At 48.2% G+C, this 18802-nt stretch overlaps 1 protein-coding gene across 1 annotated transcript; it reads left to right on the forward strand.

The window, feature by feature from the left end:
* The first annotated feature begins 9702 nt into the window (after positions 1 to 9702).
* Positions 9703 to 16519, forward strand: ARSI (arylsulfatase family member I). Its single transcript, XM_049771847.1, has 2 exons — positions 9703 to 10022; positions 15109 to 16519. Exons 1-2 carry the CDS (start codon positions 9703 to 9705, stop codon positions 16517 to 16519), a joined length of 1731 nt encoding a protein of 576 aa, XP_049627804.1.
* The last annotated feature ends 2283 nt before the right edge of the window (positions 16520 to 18802 follow it).

An 18802-nucleotide genomic window follows, 5' to 3' on the forward strand; every position in this document is an offset into this window, starting at 1 on the left:
AGATACAGACAATGCTGATAAATTTACCTGTGACAAACCAGTAAGATAAGGCATTTAAGTAGTTGTATATAGAGTCTGGTACTCAAAAGATGCTCTGGTGTTGTTATTTTCTTTTTGGAGAGGACACACTCCATGACATTCAGCTTACTCCTGGGCCTGCACTCAGGAATCATTCCTGGTGGACTCTGGAAATCATCTGGGATACCTGGGATAGAACTTGGGTTGGCTGAGTGCAAGGTAAGCACCCTTTCTGCTGTGCTATTGCTCCATATTTCATTTGAATCAAGCTTTTCCGCTTCCAGGTAGTAATGCTTGATAGTGTATACAAAAGCCAGTTTCTCCAAGAGGAGGAAACAAAGATTAGGGCCCATGTGAACATGGTGAGGGCCATGTCCAGTGACTCCCAGGAGGGAGAAATAAGTGTTTGGCCTTCCATACTGAGCCAAGGACACTGAGCTTTTTGCCATGAAGTTGACAGTCATTGAAAAATTGGGACGGAAGCCTAGTGAGATATTACAGTGGATAAAGCACTTGCCTTGTATAAAACTAAACTGGGTTTAATCCCAGGCATTCCATAGGGTCTCCAGAGTCCATCAGTAGTGATTCCTGAGTGCAGAGCTGGGAGAAAACCATGAGCATAGCTGGGTGAGGCACCAAATCAAAACCAAACAAAAATTGGAAGGATAGAAATAACTTTATCTATCCTGGGAACTTTATCCCTGAGACTATCCACTTGGAGTAGATTCTAAGCCCAATGACAATGAATATAAGTATAGTAACAATAATAGCAATAGTTATTTAACCAGATCTCATTATACACCAGACATTGTGAAGAACTACGAAGTGTCTTTTACCTTTACAACCACCACCTGAGGAGGTGGAGACTATTATTATTCTCCCTTTCCAATGGAGAAAGCTGGGTGCCAAGAGCTTAACTTGGTAGCCAAGTCACACAGCTAGCAATAGTAGGGCTGGGACAGAACACAGGAACATTGGTTCCAGAAAGGTCAAATTTACCCAGTACATTCTTTTTACCCTCCTTGAATCTATAAGAACTTAGAACGGGTGCTGATGGGAAGCCTGCTGCCCTCACTTCTGTTTTTTTTTTTTTTGGTTTGTTTGTTTGTTTTTGGGCCACACCCAGTGGCCCAAATTTCTGATCAATTTTGCCACTCTATGTCTTGTAATTGGTGCACTTAGTTGATGAGTATTGAGAGAGATTATTGTTATGAAATCTTTTTTTTTGTTTTGTTTTTTCTCGGGCCACTCAGTGACACTCAGGGGTTACTTCTGGCTATGTGCTCAGAAATCGCTCCTGGCTTAGGGGATCATATGGGATGCCGGGGGATCAAACTGCAGTCTGTCCTAGACTTTCGCAGTCAAGGCAGTCACCTTACTGCTTGTGCCACTGCTCCAGCCTCATGGAGCCACTTCTTTTAAATAGGTCTCAAGGCCTGCTAGACTGTATCTAAGTCTCAGAGATTTCATTTTTTTTCTCTCAAAGTCTCAGCTGGTGTGTGTGTGTGTGTGTGTGCGTGTGTGTGCGTGTTTCTGAAAGAAACTTCAGCTGATCGGTGAGGCCGGAAGCTGCTGGACATCAAAGTGGGCAGAGCTCCGGACAGATGGGCTGGAGGCAGGTCTGGGTCCTGTTAAGCTAATTCCTTCCAAGGCTGGTAGATGCCATGGCGGAAACTTCTGAGAAGGTGGAAAACGCGTCCTTTCATAGGTCTCTCTTTGAGTTGGCCTTGAGGTGGGGCCGGGGTCGGGAGGGTGGTGGGTGGGGTGTATGCGGAGAGGCCAGGTTGCAGTCAGGCTGGGCAAACAGATTGGGCAGCAGCTGAGAGCACAGAGCACCCATTGTGTACACAGAGCTCTGCTTTTAATAATCAGCTTGGAAGAATGTTTCATTGAGTCCCAGAGAAAGGAACCATTGAAATACCAGGGCCCAGGCTAGAAAGAGTTAAAGCAGGGGGATGCACTGTCCTATGTCCTGCTGTCCCAAACGCAGATGTCTGATCTAATGGTCCTGATGACAGAGACAAGGGGCACTCAGTGAGACCATCAAGTATTACTGAAGAAAGAATCAGAGGGCATGTGTATCTTCCTTGGATGTGCTAAAGGTAGAGGGACCAAGAAGGAAAATTATTCATCCTAGAACATTTTCCCCAGGAAATATATAGCAAAAATTGGTCTCAGCTTTCCCAGATTCAGCCCCTTATGAGGGGATGAGCATATCCTGGCAGTAAAGTCTCACCTGAACTTATTTTTTGGAAGGAGGAGGGAGGTTAGTTCACACGTAGCAATGCTCAGGGATCTTTCTTCAGGATTCGAGATACCATATGTAGTACCAGGAATTGAACCAAGGTTGGCTGTGTGCAAGGCAGACATTCTACTTTTGCATGATCTTTCTAACACCTTGCCTGAACATTAAAAAAATTTTTAGGGGCCGGCGAGATAGCATGGAAGTAAGGCATTTGCCTTCCATGCAGAAGGATGGTGGTTCGAATCCCGGCATCCCATATGGTACCCCGTGCCTGCCAGGAGCGATTTCTGAGCATGGAGCAAGGAGTAACCCCTGAGCGCTGCTGGGTGTGACCCCCCCCAAAATAAAACAATTTTCTTAATTTAAATACCATATTTAAAAAAATACCATGATTACAAGGTTGTTCATAATACAGCTTTTTTTGTTTACATAGATAAAGTTGTTCATGATTGAGTTACAGCCATACAATATACAACAACTTTCATCAGTGCTCATTTGCAACCACCATTGTCCCCAGTTTCCCTGATATACTCTTCCTTCCCCCCCACGTCCCCCCACCTGCTTCTGGGACAGGCATTTTACTTAACTATATCTCTCTCTGGCTGTCTTTCTCTCTCCACTGTAGTTTGCACAATAGTTAATGAAGGGGTGCCATTCATGTCACTTTATCACCTTTCAGCACCTAGTTCTTGTCCAAAGTGATCAGTCCCAACTATCATTTTCATAGTAGACCCTTTTCTACTATAACTGTATTCTCTACTCTTTGTTTGCCTGAACTACTTACCTTTCTTCATGCAACAAGAGCTCTCGGAGACCCTGAGACCTTCCCATTCCCCATTGATTAGTTATGATGGATGGCTATTAGTTATGGTACATGAGTGAAGAGTAAGAAAGTCAAAGGAAGAGGCAGTGATCACTAGAGCAGGGCACAAGGGAGCAATTTTTCTTCTGGGAAGTCTTTTACTTACTTGCTTTTTGGTGGTGAGAGAGGCCAAATTCATGGGGGCTCACACCTGGGTCTATGCTCAGGAATTTTTCCTGATAAAGCTTAGGGGACCATATGGGATGCCAGGGATAGAATCTGGGTCAACCACATGCAAGGAAAACACCCTCTTTCCTGTACAGGGTAGCTGTTGAAAAAGATACCCAAAGTAGAATTCTGTCTTTCACTTTGTGCCACTTGCCCTTTCAAGCTGTACAGGGCTGGAGAGATAGCTCAGTGAGTTGAGCATGTGCTCATATGCAGAAGACCTGGGTTGAACCCTGGAGTGCACTGTCTTCCAAGTATCCATCACAAGAAGTGACCCCTAAACACAGAACTGGAAGTACGTCCTGAGCATTACTGCATGTGGCTCTAGAGCCAAATCAAATTAAATAGAATTCAGGAAAAAAAAAAAAAAGGCTGCCAAAAGATTCAGGATACTAGGGCTGCTGGGGTGGGGCAGGGCAGGTAGGCTCTGGGGCATTGTACCTGACCCCAGCATGTGCTCATTGCGGTGCCCTCCTCACCATGGAATCTACCAGATATCCTGCCCCAGGGTAAGCATCCATCTTCAGGGAAGAGATTCCACACTTGAAGTTGATCTTCTGCTATGAACTTCTCCATAATAACTATATTGGAGAAAACCTTACAAATGAGATCATAGTGAGGCCAGAGAGAGCTCTAAGATTAAAATACTTGCCTTGGGCCAGAGCAATAGCACAGTGGTGGGGTATTTGCCTTGCAAGCAGCTGATCCAGGATGGAACTTGGTTTGATCCCCGGTGTCCCATATGATCCCCCAAGCCAGCCAGGAGTGATTTCTGAGCGCAAAGCCAGGAGTAGCTCCTGAGCGTTACTGGGAGTGGACCAAAAATAAAATCAAACAAACAAATAAAAACAACTTGCCTTGGATGTAGCCAACCCCAGTTTGATCCAGGAATGACCCTGAGCACAAAAAGCTAGGAGCCTTGGAGCCTACACCACCCATCCGCAACCCTCAAACCAAGCAGATCTTTTCCTAGCTATTTTAATGAACATATTTTTTGGGGGAAGTGGAGGGTACACCTGGTGGTGGGTGCTCAGGGGTTACTCCTGGCTCTGCACTCAGAAATCCCTCCTGGCAGGCTCATCTTTTCCCAGATTTTATAAAATTGTATTTTGGACAACAACCCCTTCTTATTTATGCTGGGCTGTGATCTGGCAATGAACTTGCATTGATTCAGATGGATTCATCTCTTTTGTTCTGCACCAAGTGACTTCATACCTCCCAGTTTTTTACTTCAGCAGTCTAAATGTTGTCTATTCTTTGTTTATCCCTAGTGTTTTCACTATGAATCTGTATTTCTATAAAATAGGCAACTGCCTCAGTACATTGTGTCATATATTCTCTCTGAGCTGCTTGCCGTATTCTTGACGTGGGAAATAAGCTCTTAGCTTGGTAAAGATGGTGTATAAAGTCAAGCTAGCAGGCGTAGAGTGAGGCACGGCTGAATGAAGGGATGAGCCTGTGACATTTCTGACTGCTTATATGATTTCTTTTAGGCTCTTGACAAATTGTCTTTCAGAGAGAAAACAATAAACAGGCTCATTCTGTGCCTGAGATCTTTGTCAATTTCAAGTCAGTCTGAAGGACATATCTGTATCTAAGATCATTTTAGTTCAATGATAGTCAAACATTTGTACATTCCTAGGTGCTCAGACCACACATGTGTAGCTATAAAATATAAGGCCATAAAACAGATCCATCTAGTTTTTCACTAGACTATCTCTGGGCCCTGAGAGTTTTCTGGGAAAAAAAATTTTAGTTATAAAAATTTTCAGGCTGGGGGCTGGAAAGATAGCACAGTGATAGGTCATTTGCCTTGTATGCAGCTGACCTGGGATGAACCCAGGTTCGGTTCCAGACATCCCATATGACCCCTGAGCATGCCAGGAGTAATCCCTGACAGCTGCTGGGTGTGCCCCCCACCTCAAAGAAAAAAAAATTTTTTCAGGCTGGAGAGAAATTTCAAGGCCCTTTGGTTTCACTTCTTGTATGAGATCTATAATCTTTTTGTTACCTTTTGATTGAGGAATGAGTTCTCTGCTTGCATAGTTTCAGTAAGTACTTCCCTTGCATGCTGCCAACCTCAGTTTGATCCCTGGAACTTCCAGGAGTGACCCCTGAGCACAAAAAGCTAGGATTCTTTGAGGCTCTAGTTGCAACCCTCAAACCCCTTGCAACCCTCAAACCAAGCAAATTTTTTTGGGGGGGTCACATGTGGTGGGGCTCAGGGTTACTCCTGGCTTTGTGCTCAGAAATCACTCCTGGCAGGATCCAGAGAGCATATTCGATGTCGGGGATCAAACCTGGGTAGGTTGCATGCAAGGCAAATGCCCTGACCACTGTGCCATCACTTCGGCCCCCACTCAGTGCATTTTGAAGTCTGACTTCATCAATGAAACTGTCTGGCAGTTAGGAAGTGACAATATCACCTCCATGCCATGTCAGATTTGCATTTTGTGTGTGAAGATTAGGTTTCTCTTGTGTTTTAATGAGCTGTCATCTGAAGGAATGGAGTAAGCATACACCTGTGTGAATGGGGAGACACATCTAGGGTGGGTATCCTGCTGTCATTCACTTTGTCACAGTGGACTCTCAGGTATAAACTTCTGAGACTAGGTTAGCTGAGGAGGAAGCTTCTGTGTCTCTGAGCCTTCTCAGGCTTGACCTTGAGAAAAGATGGAGAATCTACTGGGCAATGGGAGGGCTGAATACCAGTGGCTGAGCTATCAGAGAAGCTAGGAGGCTGCTGTACAGAATAGAGTAGGAAGCCTAAAGCTCATAACCCCAGGACCCAAAAAGTGACCTTGTTTCACATTACTTTGTTGGCTTTCTCCTTGTCTTCTATAGACTTTAGAAATGCCTGACTTAAGTGTTTATTTTTGTTTGTTGGTTTTGGAGTCACACCCAGCAGTGCTCAGGGGATCCTGCAGTTCTAGAGAATGAACTTGGGGTTCCCATAGGCATTTGAACTACCTCCCTGGCCCCAAGATTAATGCATTCTGGACCCTTACAGGAGAGCAGTGATTATTGAGGGATCTTTAAAAGAAAGGAGAATACTGGAGAACAAGGGAGAGAGAACAGAGACAACCTAGTGAAGTCTGCAATAATGACACACCCATCACTGACTTCCTTTTCTTAAACAAGTGATCACATTGCCTATCAAATCAGTCTCTTTTTTGGATGGGGCACGCACCTGGCAATGCTCAAGGGTTACTCCTAGCTCAGTACTCAGGAATCACTCCTGGCAGGGCTTAGGGGACCATGTTGGGTGCTGGGGCTCAAATCTAGCACTCTATCTACTGTTACTGTTGCTCTGGTTTTAAAGCAATCCCTTATTTTTTTTAAACTTTATTTATTGATGGATTGATTCATTGCTTTTTGGGCCACACCTGGCGGCACTCAGGAGTTACTCCTAGCTCTGTGCCAGAAATTGCTTCTGGTAGGCTTGGGGGACCATACAGGATGCCGGGAATCAAACTGGGTCCCTCCTGGGTTGGCTGCATGCAAGGCAAATGCCCTACTGCTGTGCTATCTCTTCGGCCCCCAAAGCAATCCCTTTAAATTGGCCCTAAACCTATTGCCAGTAACTCTAGCCCACTGGACCAATTGTCTTTTTCTCAGAACTACAAAGAATAACCATCATAGCTGCTTGCATTTACTGGATGCTTTCTGTGTACTGGATATTTATATTTATATAAGCACTGTACCTAATCTCCCTTATAGTATTATCTCATTTTGCAGTTGAAGAAATTGAGGGTGACAGAGATTAAATAATTTGCCAAAGGTTTGACCACTAAATAAGTGTCATGGTTGAAATTCAAGCAGTCTAATGTCAGAACTCAGACTTGAATGTCCCAAATTCTGCTTGGCTTGCCTTTTACAGCTTCCCAGAGATCTCTGGATCCTTTGCTATCTGATAGAATCTCATTCCAGGGCCCGGAGAGATAGCACAGCGGCGTTTGCCTTGCAAGCAGCCATCCAGGACCAAAGGTGGTTGGTTCGAATCCCGGTGTCCCATATGGTCCCCCATGCCTGCCAGGAGCTATTTCTGAGCAGACAGCCAGGAATAACCCCTGAGCACCGCCGGGTGTGACCCAAAAACCAAAAAAAAAAAAAAAAAAAAAAAAAAAGAATCTCATTCCAGATTCCTTTCTATTTCTCCATGTGTATGAAGCAGGTGGAAAGGCAGTTCTGCCAGTTCCTTTTCACTAGGGCCTGGGAGAATCCAAGTTCATATGAGGTCATTTGGCCATGCTGACCCTCAGCCAGCCTCAGGCTACTGCTCCAGAGCAGTATTTTAGCTTTTTCTCAGGAGGCTATATAGTCTTCCTATCTGTCCTCAACACTTCTGCTGGAACCATAGCCTCTGTTTTCCCTCTTGATAAATCTGGTCACCCTAAATATGGGACTTTGAGCAAACAGGAGTGGCAGGCCCCATGCAGATTTGGAAATGCAGATTCACTTGGACTGCTATTTTGGAAGTCTGGTTTTTATCCCACATGCAGTGGTTTTAAGGAAGAGAGGGAAGGGTTGGGGACTGAACACAAGCAGGGGAGACATGTGAGGAGAGAACTCACGTGTGGGCCGTCTGTTTCACAAACAAGACCTTTCCAAAATAAAAAAAAATCTGTGAGAAGAGGAAATAGAGCTTCTGGACACCATGCTATTAAACATCCAAAGTCCAGACAGAAAAGAAGCTTAACTACTTTGCTTAGCTTAGTTCCCCCATTTGGAAAGTGTAGTTTAATAGAGGCTTGGAAAATGGGATTGAACAGAAGTTGCACAGTAGCACCAATGCCCCAAGACTGCCTTGAGCGTGTATTTCAAGTTTAAGCCACATACTGTCTTTTTTTGCTTGAAATTAGTGGTTGGTATGGAACAACTGAACCATTTCTCATAACAATCTGGGTTTCAGGTGGTTTTGAGAAGGCGGCAGATCTGGAACTTTCAGAACAGTGGTCAGCCAAGTAGCAGCTGCAATCTTCCTCGCTCCCTTTGGAAATCTGCTCTCTTCACCTGCCCTGGTCATGGTCAAGTTTGCTATCCCTTACCGCGATGGCGAACCTATGGCACGCGTGCCAGCCAGCAGTGACATGCAAAGGCCTTGCAGCTGGCACGCGGGAAGATCCGCAATTAATAAACTTATAAAATTTATAAAGAGTTTTTAGATACTAAAATCTTGTTATTAAGGTTTAATTGATGTGCTTGGCACTTTGAGGAAATTCTTTGGTTTTGTGCGGCAATTTGGGCACTCGGACTCAGAAAGGTTAGCCATCACTGCGGAGAGAATTGATCCTGAGAACATATTTTCTTGTAACAGTCGGGAATTTGAAGATTTGCAGACTGTATGTGCTACCCCTGCCCTGGGGCTGAGGTGAGGGTTGGCAGAATGGAGAACCGAAAGCCTGGGAAAGGAAAGCTTTCAAGGCCAGAATCTGATTTCCGGATTTCCAGTACCTGGCTGGCCCAAGTCTTTCCCATAGACCACTTCCATCTAATGACCCACTGACCACAGGTAGGACCTGCCTCTCAAAGCTGCAGCCAGCCAACCCAGAGACGAATTCACTTGCTCAATGACTTAGACTCCTTCCCCTCTCTCTCTCGCCTTGTTTTCTCCCACTGTGGAAGAGCCAGATGAGAACAATGACACACCAGCCTTTCAGGCTGGGCCTTAGAGATGCCAAGATTTCGCCATCGAGGGATGTCAGACCGGCCTTCCTGGCACTGTTCTATCAAATTCCAAGTCCTCCTCCACCCACCCATTCGCTCCTTTCCAGGGTTGAGACTGGAGCCTGAGGGCCCAGCAGCCTGGGCACCCCGCCCAGAGGCGGAGCGGCCTGGGGCGTCCCACCCGTCCACCTGGGGCACCCCCCAACCCCTGGCAGATGTTACAACCTTTTTTTTTTTTGAGCTGTTGCTCGCCCCGCTGTGTTCCCCCACCCCCAGATCCGCCCAAACCTTCCCTCCCTCCCCTTCCCCTCTGGGGTCCTGCCCACCTCCCTGCGGGTGGGGCGAGAGGCCGGGCTGGGGGCTGGAGGGTCGAGGGGAGGAGAAAGGGAAAGCAGAAGAGAGAGAGAGAAATGAGCTGTTGGAAGAGGGCTAGCTAGAAGCAAGAGGAGGCTCGGAGGATGGTGCACAGCACTTTTGGGGAGCCGCCCCGCCGCGTCTCAGGCTGGCCTGGCTGAGCTGGGGAGAGGGAACCAGGCAGCATAGCCCGGGTGCTCTGCTGACCAGAGCCCTGACTTCTCCAGAGACACTCTTGGCGACTCCGCAGGTCCGCCCTGCAGCCCCCCATCACCTCCTTGTGGTCCCCTGGGGTGCTGAGCAGCGCAGCGTCCAGCCCAGCTGAAGCAGACTTGGGGACACCGCCCTGGGCACGCCTGGCAGTGAAAACCAGTGGCCCTGCGCTGATATGGCCATGCATGCTCTCACCGGCTTCTCACTCATCAGTCTGCTTAGTTTTGGCTACCTGTCCTGGGACTGGTCCAAGCCTAGCCTAGTGGCCGATGGGCCGTCGGAGGTCAGGGAACAACAGCCTTCTGCTGCTCCTCTCCAGCCTCCCCACATCATTTTCATCCTCACGGACGACCAGGGCTACCACGATGTGGGCTACCATGGCTCAGATATCGAGACCCCAACGCTGGACCGGCTGGCAGCTGAGGGTGTTAAACTGGAGAATTATTATATCCAACCCATCTGCACTCCCTCAAGGAGCCAACTCCTCACCGGCAGGTAGGCTTGGCCCCTGCAGGCTTTGGGACTGGCCATTGAAACCCAAATATACCCAGTGGCTAGATTCTAACAGTACCCTTACTGAGACCAGGTGCAGCCAGGATGATTGGCCAATTTTACCTCTAGGTGATGGTTAGTAAAATCCTTTGCTCTTTCTGGGCCTGTTTTTCAACACTAAATGAGTTGAATCACCTGAGTTGGTCTAGATAGGATCTTTGATCTACACTGCATGAAAGGAGTAGAGTTTCCTTCCATTAGCGGAAGAGGTCAGCCTCTGGCCCTCAGATTTGCACTGCTTCTGCTTACAGACTCTCCCCAAGGCCCTGAAAAGCTTCAGTTTCCCTGTGCATATAATGGACTAAAGAGCCCTTTTTTAATTTTTGGATTTTTTTGGGTGGGGGGGAGATGTAGGAGAGGCCATATATGGTAATGCTCAGGCTTAATCCTGCTCTTCACTCAGGAAATGACTCCTACTGGAGCCTGGGGGATTATATGGGATGTTGGGATCTAACCCAGGTTAAGCACATTCAAGGCAAGCATCCTACCACTGTACTACCACTCCAGCCCCGAAAGAACTCTTTTTATCTTGAGAAGGAGCAGTGAGGGTGGATTGACTTCCTGGTAACCATTGGTGAGTGTAACCTGGTAATCTCTATGTTAGTAGTGGAACTCGGACCACCTAAATTGTCTGGGAACCCTGGGAGGAAACCATGAAACAGATGAATGGAGGAGAAAGACACTGATTCTGTTACCTGTGCAGCCGTAAGTGAGGCTTAACTCTCTAGTGTCTGATCATCTTCGGGTCTCCACTTGCCCGCGAGCTGCTTTCTTCATGAGCAGTTGTCCAAAGACAGGCAAACAGGATTACAAGATTAGAAGAGTGGAGAAGCAGGAGGTGGGGCGTGGAAGGCCAACTCTGGCCTCTCGGAGGAGAAAATTCTTTGGCAAAGGCTAAAGCTCATCATCCTCCTGGGATGGTATCCAAAGCTTGCTTTCTCCCAGGTTCCACCCAGAGCCATGAATGTCATCTCTGGAAGTAGATCCTTCAGCACCCTGTTGCTGAGAGGGTGAGGCATCCAGTCCTGCGCTCCCAACTCTGTTTCTGCATCCACCTTCAGTGTCTCTAGGAGAGGGCGCTTGGTGGGGGTCCTGGAGCTGGAAATCAATAACTGGTATTTCTGCTTTTGATTTAGCTATCAGAGTTTAGATCCAGGAACAGATAAAGAAAAGGGAAAAAGAGGTGCCAGCGTTTGTGTTGGGGATGGGGGGGGCAGGTGATGTGTGTGTGTGTGTGGGGGGGGGGTAATTGAAAGAACAAATATGGAATAACCTCCAGAAGAGGGAGGAGGAATCTGCAGTCCCAGGAACTGTGCACATTAGCCTTTCTCTGCAGAGGTGACTTTAGTATAAAGCTAGGGAATGAATAGCAGCACCGGGCAGCGTTCCAGACCCTGGTCTGTGAAGTTAGTGAAGTTAGCTGAGCGTGACTGGGCAACATCTGCCCTCTGCTCCTGTAGCTGGCTCCAGGTATCCATTGCCCTCAAAGGTCAACTGCCCTCATTAGTGTCCCTTAATGCTGCCAGTCATGTCTGCAAAGGCTAGAAGGGGACATTTTTTTATGGCACTTGCCCAGCTGACCCACCAGTATTGCAGGGCCGACCCCTTCTAAGAGAGTTTGGATTCTAGGCTTCTGTTTGCGTCAAGCCCAGTTATTTTGAAGCTGTAATATCACCAAATCTGGCTTTGTTGAATTAATCAACAAAACTGTGTACCTTTTGTCCTGGGATCAAATCTAGCTCTATTTGCTAGCTCTGAACCGTGGTGGGAGAGTTGCCCTCAGGGGAGCTTCAGTTTCATGAACTGAAGAATTGGCTAAGTTTGAATGTGGGGAGGTGAAAGCACAAAAAGCAAAATGCTGAATGAAGAGGGGCCATTATATTAAAAAAGGTCTTAGTAGCAAAAGATAACAGCTTTAAAAAGAAGAAATCAGGGCTAGAGCAATAGTATAGCTAGTAGGGCACTTGACTTGAACATGGCCAAACTGAGTTCCATTCTTGGCTTCCCATATGGTTCCCTGAACACTACCAGGTGTAAGTCCTCAGAGAAGAGCCAGGAGTTACCCTGAGCATCTCCAGGTGTGACCCCAAAACAAAACAAAACAAAAGAGGAAATCAGAAGTTGGAGATAAAGTTCAGCAAGACGAGTGCACTATGTGTCTGATGCCGCAACACCACATAGTTTCCTGAGCAGCCCAAGCAGAGCTAGGCCAGGGCTGACCCCCAGTTAGAGTCAGGACCACCCTGTGGGATGTACCCCAAAACAACAACAATAACAACATAATGAGTTAATCAAAAACATTTGTCCCAGAGCCAGGTGAAAGTAAAGGACATGTCCAAGGTGCTTACAAAGAAAAAGGTGTGGGATTCAGTTGTTTTTTTTTTTTAATTTATTTGTTTTTGGACTTTTTTTTTGCCACACCAGCAGTGTCAGAGGTTACTCATGGCTCTATGCTCAGAAATAACTCCTGGCAGACTTGGGGGACTCTATGGGGTGCTGGAGATTGGCCCCAGATCTGCTCTGTGCAAAGCAAATGCCTTATCCGCTGTGTAATTGCTTCAGTCCCAAGGTGTGGGATTCTTTTTCTTTTTTTTTCTTTTTTTGGTTTTTGGGTCACACCTGGCAGTGCTCAGGGGTTACCTCTGACTCTACACTCAGAAATCACTCCTGGCAGGCTTGGGGGACCATATGGGATGCCGGGATTCGAACCACTGTCCTTCTGCATGCAAGGCAAATGCCTTACCTTCATGCTATCTCTCCAGCCCCAAGGTGTGGGATTCTTTTTTGTTTGTTTGTTTGTTTGGTTTTTGGGCCACACCCGGCGATGCTCAGGGGTGACTCCTGGCTGGCTGCTCAGAAATAGCTCCTGGCAGGCACGGGGGACCATATGGGACACCGGGATTCGAACCAACCACCTTTGGTCCTGGATCGGCTGCTTGCAAGGCAAACGCCACTGTCTATCTCTCCGGGCCCCAAGGTGTGGGATTCTAATGCATTCTGAGTTCTAAGATTTTTATTTATCTGGGATATTTGCAATTCGAGTCAAAACTAGTCAGACTGTACAGATAGCATGTGAACTTGGAAAGGGGGATGATCTATGAATGAATAAATAAGGAATGTAGGATTTATTCCTACCAAGGGCCATTAGTCATTGTGAGTGGCCCAAATCCCAGCAGGCATGTGAGAACTGATCTTTTTTTTTTTTTTTTTGGTTTTTGGGCCACACCCGGTAATGCTCAGGGGTTACTCCTGGCTATGCGCTCAGAAGTTTCTCCTGGCTTGGGGGAACATATGGGACACCGGGGGATAGAACCGTGGTCCGTCCAAGGCTAGCGCAGGCAAGGCAGGCACCTTACCTTTAGTGCCACCGCCCGGCCCCGAGAACTGATCTTATAGTACCTGGGAATTAGAAGGTTTTTAGAGATCTCCTATCCAACCAAGTCACTCCTTTTTTTTTTTTTTTTTTGGTTTTTGGGCCACACCCGGTAACGCTCAGGGGTTACTCCTGGCTATGCGCTCAGAAGTTGCTCCTGGCTTGGGGGACCATATGGGACACCGGGGGATCGAACCGCGGTCCGTCCAAGGATAGCGCAGGCAAGGCAGGCACCTTACCTTTAGCGCCACCGCCCGGCCCCACCAAGTCACTCCTAAACATGAACGAATTGACACCTCTGCAGCCTCCTTTGCCAGAACAGGTTCTATTTGTAGATTCTGCTTGGATTCATTTTCTGGATTTAAGTACCGACTATGCTCCTAGCCACCAAATGACCTATGGTAAGGCCTTTTCCTTCCTCAGTCTTTTAGAAATGAGGTGAATATGGAAGATGACATGGGCACCAAATGACTCTCAAATCTGAGTGCCATTGTTCATTTATCAATTTGTTCCATAACTGAGACATTTAAACATCATCTGAATACTAGGAATACATGGTTGACTAAAGTACAGTTCCATTGTATGTGACCGGACTTGAACATGAGCAATTGACTGTAATCCCATGGCCAGGTAGATCAATGATGCTGTGTAGTAATTGCTCAGGGAAGCCAGAAGCAAAAGCAACTCATTCTTTGAAAGAGCAAAAAACTTTATAGTGGAAACCTTTAGGTTGAGCTTTGAAGGGTGAATAGAAGTTTTCTTGTGAGAATAAGACTGACTCAGACTCCATGGTAAATCTAAAGTCTGGGGCTAGATAGATAGCAGTGTATGCAATACCGAACTTCACTGAGCATATGACTTCGTTTACTGAGCTTCATTTTCTTCATTGTGGAAAGTTTCTTTGTGGGAAGTGGGAATGATAGTGACCACTAGTACCCCTTAGGTTATAATGAAATTTATTTATTTATTTTTGGTTTTTGGTTTATGAGCCATACCTGGCAGTGCTCAGGATTTACACGTGGCTTTGCACTAGAGCCAGTCCTGGTAGTACTTGGGAACCCATATATAGTGCCAGGGGTTGACTGAGTGCAAGGCAAAATATAGTACCTGCTGTATTATCTTTTTTGCCCGTATGGTGAGATTTGGGGAAATACAAGGATCTCATAAGTTCATATAAGGAGCTCAGCACAATGCTGAACACCCATTGTATGCTGTTACAGTTATTGTCATGATTAACTTGCTTCAGTCTAACTTCCCACCTTCTCAAGTGTGAGCCTCAGTGACTTCTAAACCTCAGTCTTCTCTTTTAGAATATAACTTTTTTTTGTTTATTTTTTGGGTCACACCCAGCAGCGCTCAGGGGTTACTCCTGGCTCTATGCTCAGAATCGCTCCTGGCAGGCTCCGGGGACCATATGGGATGCCGGGATTCGAACCACCATCCTTCTGCATGCAAGGCAAACGCACTACCTTCATGCTATCTTTCTGGCCCCTAGAATATAACCTTAATATCTGCTTTAATCTGTTAAAGCTACCATAGGAACTGGGAGGGCTGGGCCGGGGAGCCTACATCAGAGAGTATTGGGGGTTGGGTGGCTAAGTGCTGTTTTGCTGCTCACCTGTGCTGTCTGCATGTCCCCTGTCTGCATCTCTCCAGGTACCAGATCCACACAGGACTGCAACACTCCATCATCCGCCCACGGCAGCCCAACTGCTTGCCTCTGGACCAGGTGACGCTACCCCAGAAGTTGCAGGAGTTGGGCTATTCCACACACATGGTGGGCAAGTGGCACCTGGGCTTCTATCGGAAGGAATGTCTGCCCACCCGTCGGGGTTTCGACACCTTCCTGGGCTCACTCACGGGCAACGTGGACTACTATACCTATGACAACTGTGATGGCCCCGGGGTGTGCGGCTTTGACTTGCATGAGGGTGAGAGCGTGGCCTGGGGACTCAGTGGCCAGTACTCCACTATGCTCTATGCTCAACGAGTCAGCCACATCTTGGCCAGTCACAGCCCCCAGAAACCCCTCTTCCTCTATGTGGCCTTCCAGGCAGTCCACACACCCCTGCAGTCCCCACGCGAGTACCTGTACCGCTACCGCACTATGGGCAATGTGGCCCGGCGGAAGTATGCGGCCATGGTGACCTGCATGGACGAAGCTGTGCGCAACATCACTTGGGCCCTCAAGCGCTATGGTTTCTACAATAACAGTGTCATCATCTTCTCCAGTGACAATGGTGGCCAGACATTTTCGGGGGGCAGCAACTGGCCCCTCCGGGGACGCAAAGGCACTTACTGGGAAGGAGGGGTACGGGGTCTAGGCTTTGTCCATAGCCCCCTGCTCAAACGAAAGCGCCGGACAAGCCGGGCTCTGGTGCACATTACTGACTGGTATCCGACCCTGGTGAGCCTGGCTGGAGGCAGTGCCTCTGTGGCTGACGGGCTTGATGGATATGACGTGTGGCCTGCCATCAGCGAGGGCAGAGCATCGCCACGCACGGAGATCCTGCACAACATTGACCCACTCTACAACCATGCACAGTATGGCTCCCTGGAAGGGGGCTTCGGCATCTGGAACACAGCTGTGCAGGCCGCTATCCGTGTGGGTGAGTGGAAACTGCTGACCGGAGACCCTGGCTACGGAGACTGGATCCCTCCACAGACACTAGCCGCCTTCCCTGGTAGCTGGTGGAACCTGGAGCGCATGGCTAGTGCTCGCCAGGCTGTGTGGCTCTTTAACATCAGTGCTGATCCCTATGAACGGGAGGACCTGGCTAACCAGCGGCCAGATGTGGTCCGGGCCCTACTGACCCGCCTGGTGGACTATAACCGCACAGCCATTCCCGTTCGTTACCCGGCTGAGAACCCTCGGGCCCACCCTGACTTCAATGGGGGAGCTTGGGGACCCTGGGCAAGTGAGGAGGAGGAGGAAGATGAAGAGGAGAAGAAAGAGGGCAGGTCTCAAAGCTTCTCCTGGGGGCGCCGCAAAAAGAAATGCAAGATTTGCAAACTGCGGTCCTTTTTCCGTAAACTCAATACAAGGTTAATGTCTCACCATATCTGAGGGGGTTGGAGGCAATTCTGCTTGTCTCCCATATCCTAGCCCGGGGTCAAAGCCCTGTCTGCAGGGCAGTGGGAGGTAAACTTGGTTTGGGGTAGGGGAATAAATCAGACTGGCATGCCTGAGTCTCAGTTCTACCTCACCATGGACTTGTACAAAGGCTAAGGGAGATGATCTATACAAGCTCTCTGGGCCTCAGTTTCCTCATCTGTAGAATGAACTCAGAGACTTTTTTGCCTCTGTGATTTGGACCTGGATGTGGAACCCTGCTAACTTTGGTACCTTCTTGCTAAATTTGAGCTTTGCCCTGGAACTCTGAGGTGCTACTTAGGTGCAGGGAGACATAGGCAATTTCAGACCTGGACCCCATCTGAGATATGGGCGTCAGTTAGAGTCCCCTGAGAGCTGTATCTCAAGATGCAGGAATGTAGGAGGGATACCTTCTTGAGTCGTCCATATAGGTACACTCGAGTCCTGGGGCCTGACAGGTGGTAGGGGCTAAAGCGGGTATTTTGCCTTCCTACCTTTGGAAGGAACTTAGCACTTGGAGGCACTTAGTACACTTAGTATACCTGGAGGTACTTAGCACTCAGTTGTTGGCTGCTGTAGGACCAAGTATGATGGAAATATTGGGAGAAGAGCTACTGAACGTGATCAGAACCCCTAGGGGTCTCCTTTGACTTTGGTTCCAGTCCTTCCCTTCTGGACCTGATATTTCCATCTGACTCATCTACCTGGCAGGTCTGTAGAAGACAGGGGAATGGTGGTGGAGGGACCTTGAGTTTGATTCAAGTGCAGTCAGGTCTGGGCACACATGTGGAGGGTGCATGTATGCTAGGGTAGGTCAAGCGATGTTGGCCTTGTGCATGGGAATTGGAATGTCTAGGAAGCAGAGCCCAAGAGTTCTGGTCTTGTTCTGACCCAGATTTGCTGTATGACTTCAGGCAGACCATGGACAGAGTCCTGGCCTCAGTATGCCCCTGCATGCATGCACGACCTGAGAACCCTTCACTCTGGCCCTACTGGCTGCCTCTACATATGGAGTGGTGGCAGGAGGGCACGGGGTTCCAAGCTTGCCTGCTGCAGAGCGTGCTGCATTCTGCATGTCTCCCTTCAGGTTCCAGTCTGCGCAGCTTGTGTAGGCGAAAACCCTGCTGTGAATTTTGAAAATAGTTATTTTTGTCACTGGCAAAGGAGGCCTGTTAGGACTCGTCAGCTTGTAGTTTAGCGGGCTGGGTGGGCTGGGTTGGGGTGGGTGTGCTGCATAGGAGTTGGGGGGTCCTTTCATGTCAGTGTCGGTTGCATCTCTCAGTGGCCACATCTGGGAATAAGGGTTTTGTGTTCCGACTCTACACGGAAGTCCCTGTGACTTCTGGTTCCAGCTACCCTAGTGGTCCTGCCTGCTCTAGATGGACTCAAGAAGTTCCCCACTGGGGATGTCCTAGGCTGGGAACACTTCAAGTTTGGGTTGCCCCTGGTCTGCCTGCCCAAGCAGTTCTCAGGCTCTACTGGCTCTCTGCTAGCTGTGAGATCTGTGTTGTGGAGAGCCTAACATTGTCAGTAGGTGTTGACTTATGTGGCCCTACTCCAGGAGGCTGTGCTCCATTCGGCTCCAGTTGCACTTCTCTTATCAGGTATCTGCCTTTGGGGCCACCATTAAAGGCTCTTTCTTCTCCCATCTTGGCACTGAAATCTGCCTTCTATGGCCAGACTGGCCCCAGACTTAGACACTTTAGTTAAGCTAGGTTTGGGGCTAGTGCCTGGAGAAGGGAGTATGTCTGGCCTCAGGCTTAATGAAAGCTCACCTGGTTCAGTGGTTATTCACCAAGAACACAAAACATTCTGCCTGCAGTCTAGTTTTCAGCCTGCAGACCCTAGTCCCTGCTTGCCAGCTGATAGAGTCCAGAAATTAGGACACTGTGGTCCACTGTGGCTTGTATGAGGCTCAGCAACTAGCAGATGGCCCTAACAAATCCCCTACCACCCCTCAGCCATGACACATGACTCTGGACTCTGTGCAGCCCCCCTGAGTAGGTGCCAGGCAAATAGTGTACCCTGTATGGTAGGGATGGAGATGTGCAGATGGGGTGGAACTGAGATGCCCAGTAGGGCACTCTAACATTGCCTTGGGAATTGGCTAGCCAGATAGAAGCAGTGCAGTCCTATCTCAGCTGGGTCTCCTATTAAGACCTGGACTTTGGTGATGAGTCCACCCAGAACTAGGAGAGAACTCCCATCCTTGTCTTGGCTTTTTGTTTTCTTCTTCATTCTCTGCTTTCTTTGCAC

Source organism: Suncus etruscus, chromosome 4 (genome assembly GCF_024139225.1).
Source record: "Suncus etruscus isolate mSunEtr1 chromosome 4, mSunEtr1.pri.cur, whole genome shotgun sequence".
Classification (NCBI taxonomy): domain Eukaryota; kingdom Metazoa; phylum Chordata; class Mammalia; order Eulipotyphla; family Soricidae; genus Suncus; species Suncus etruscus.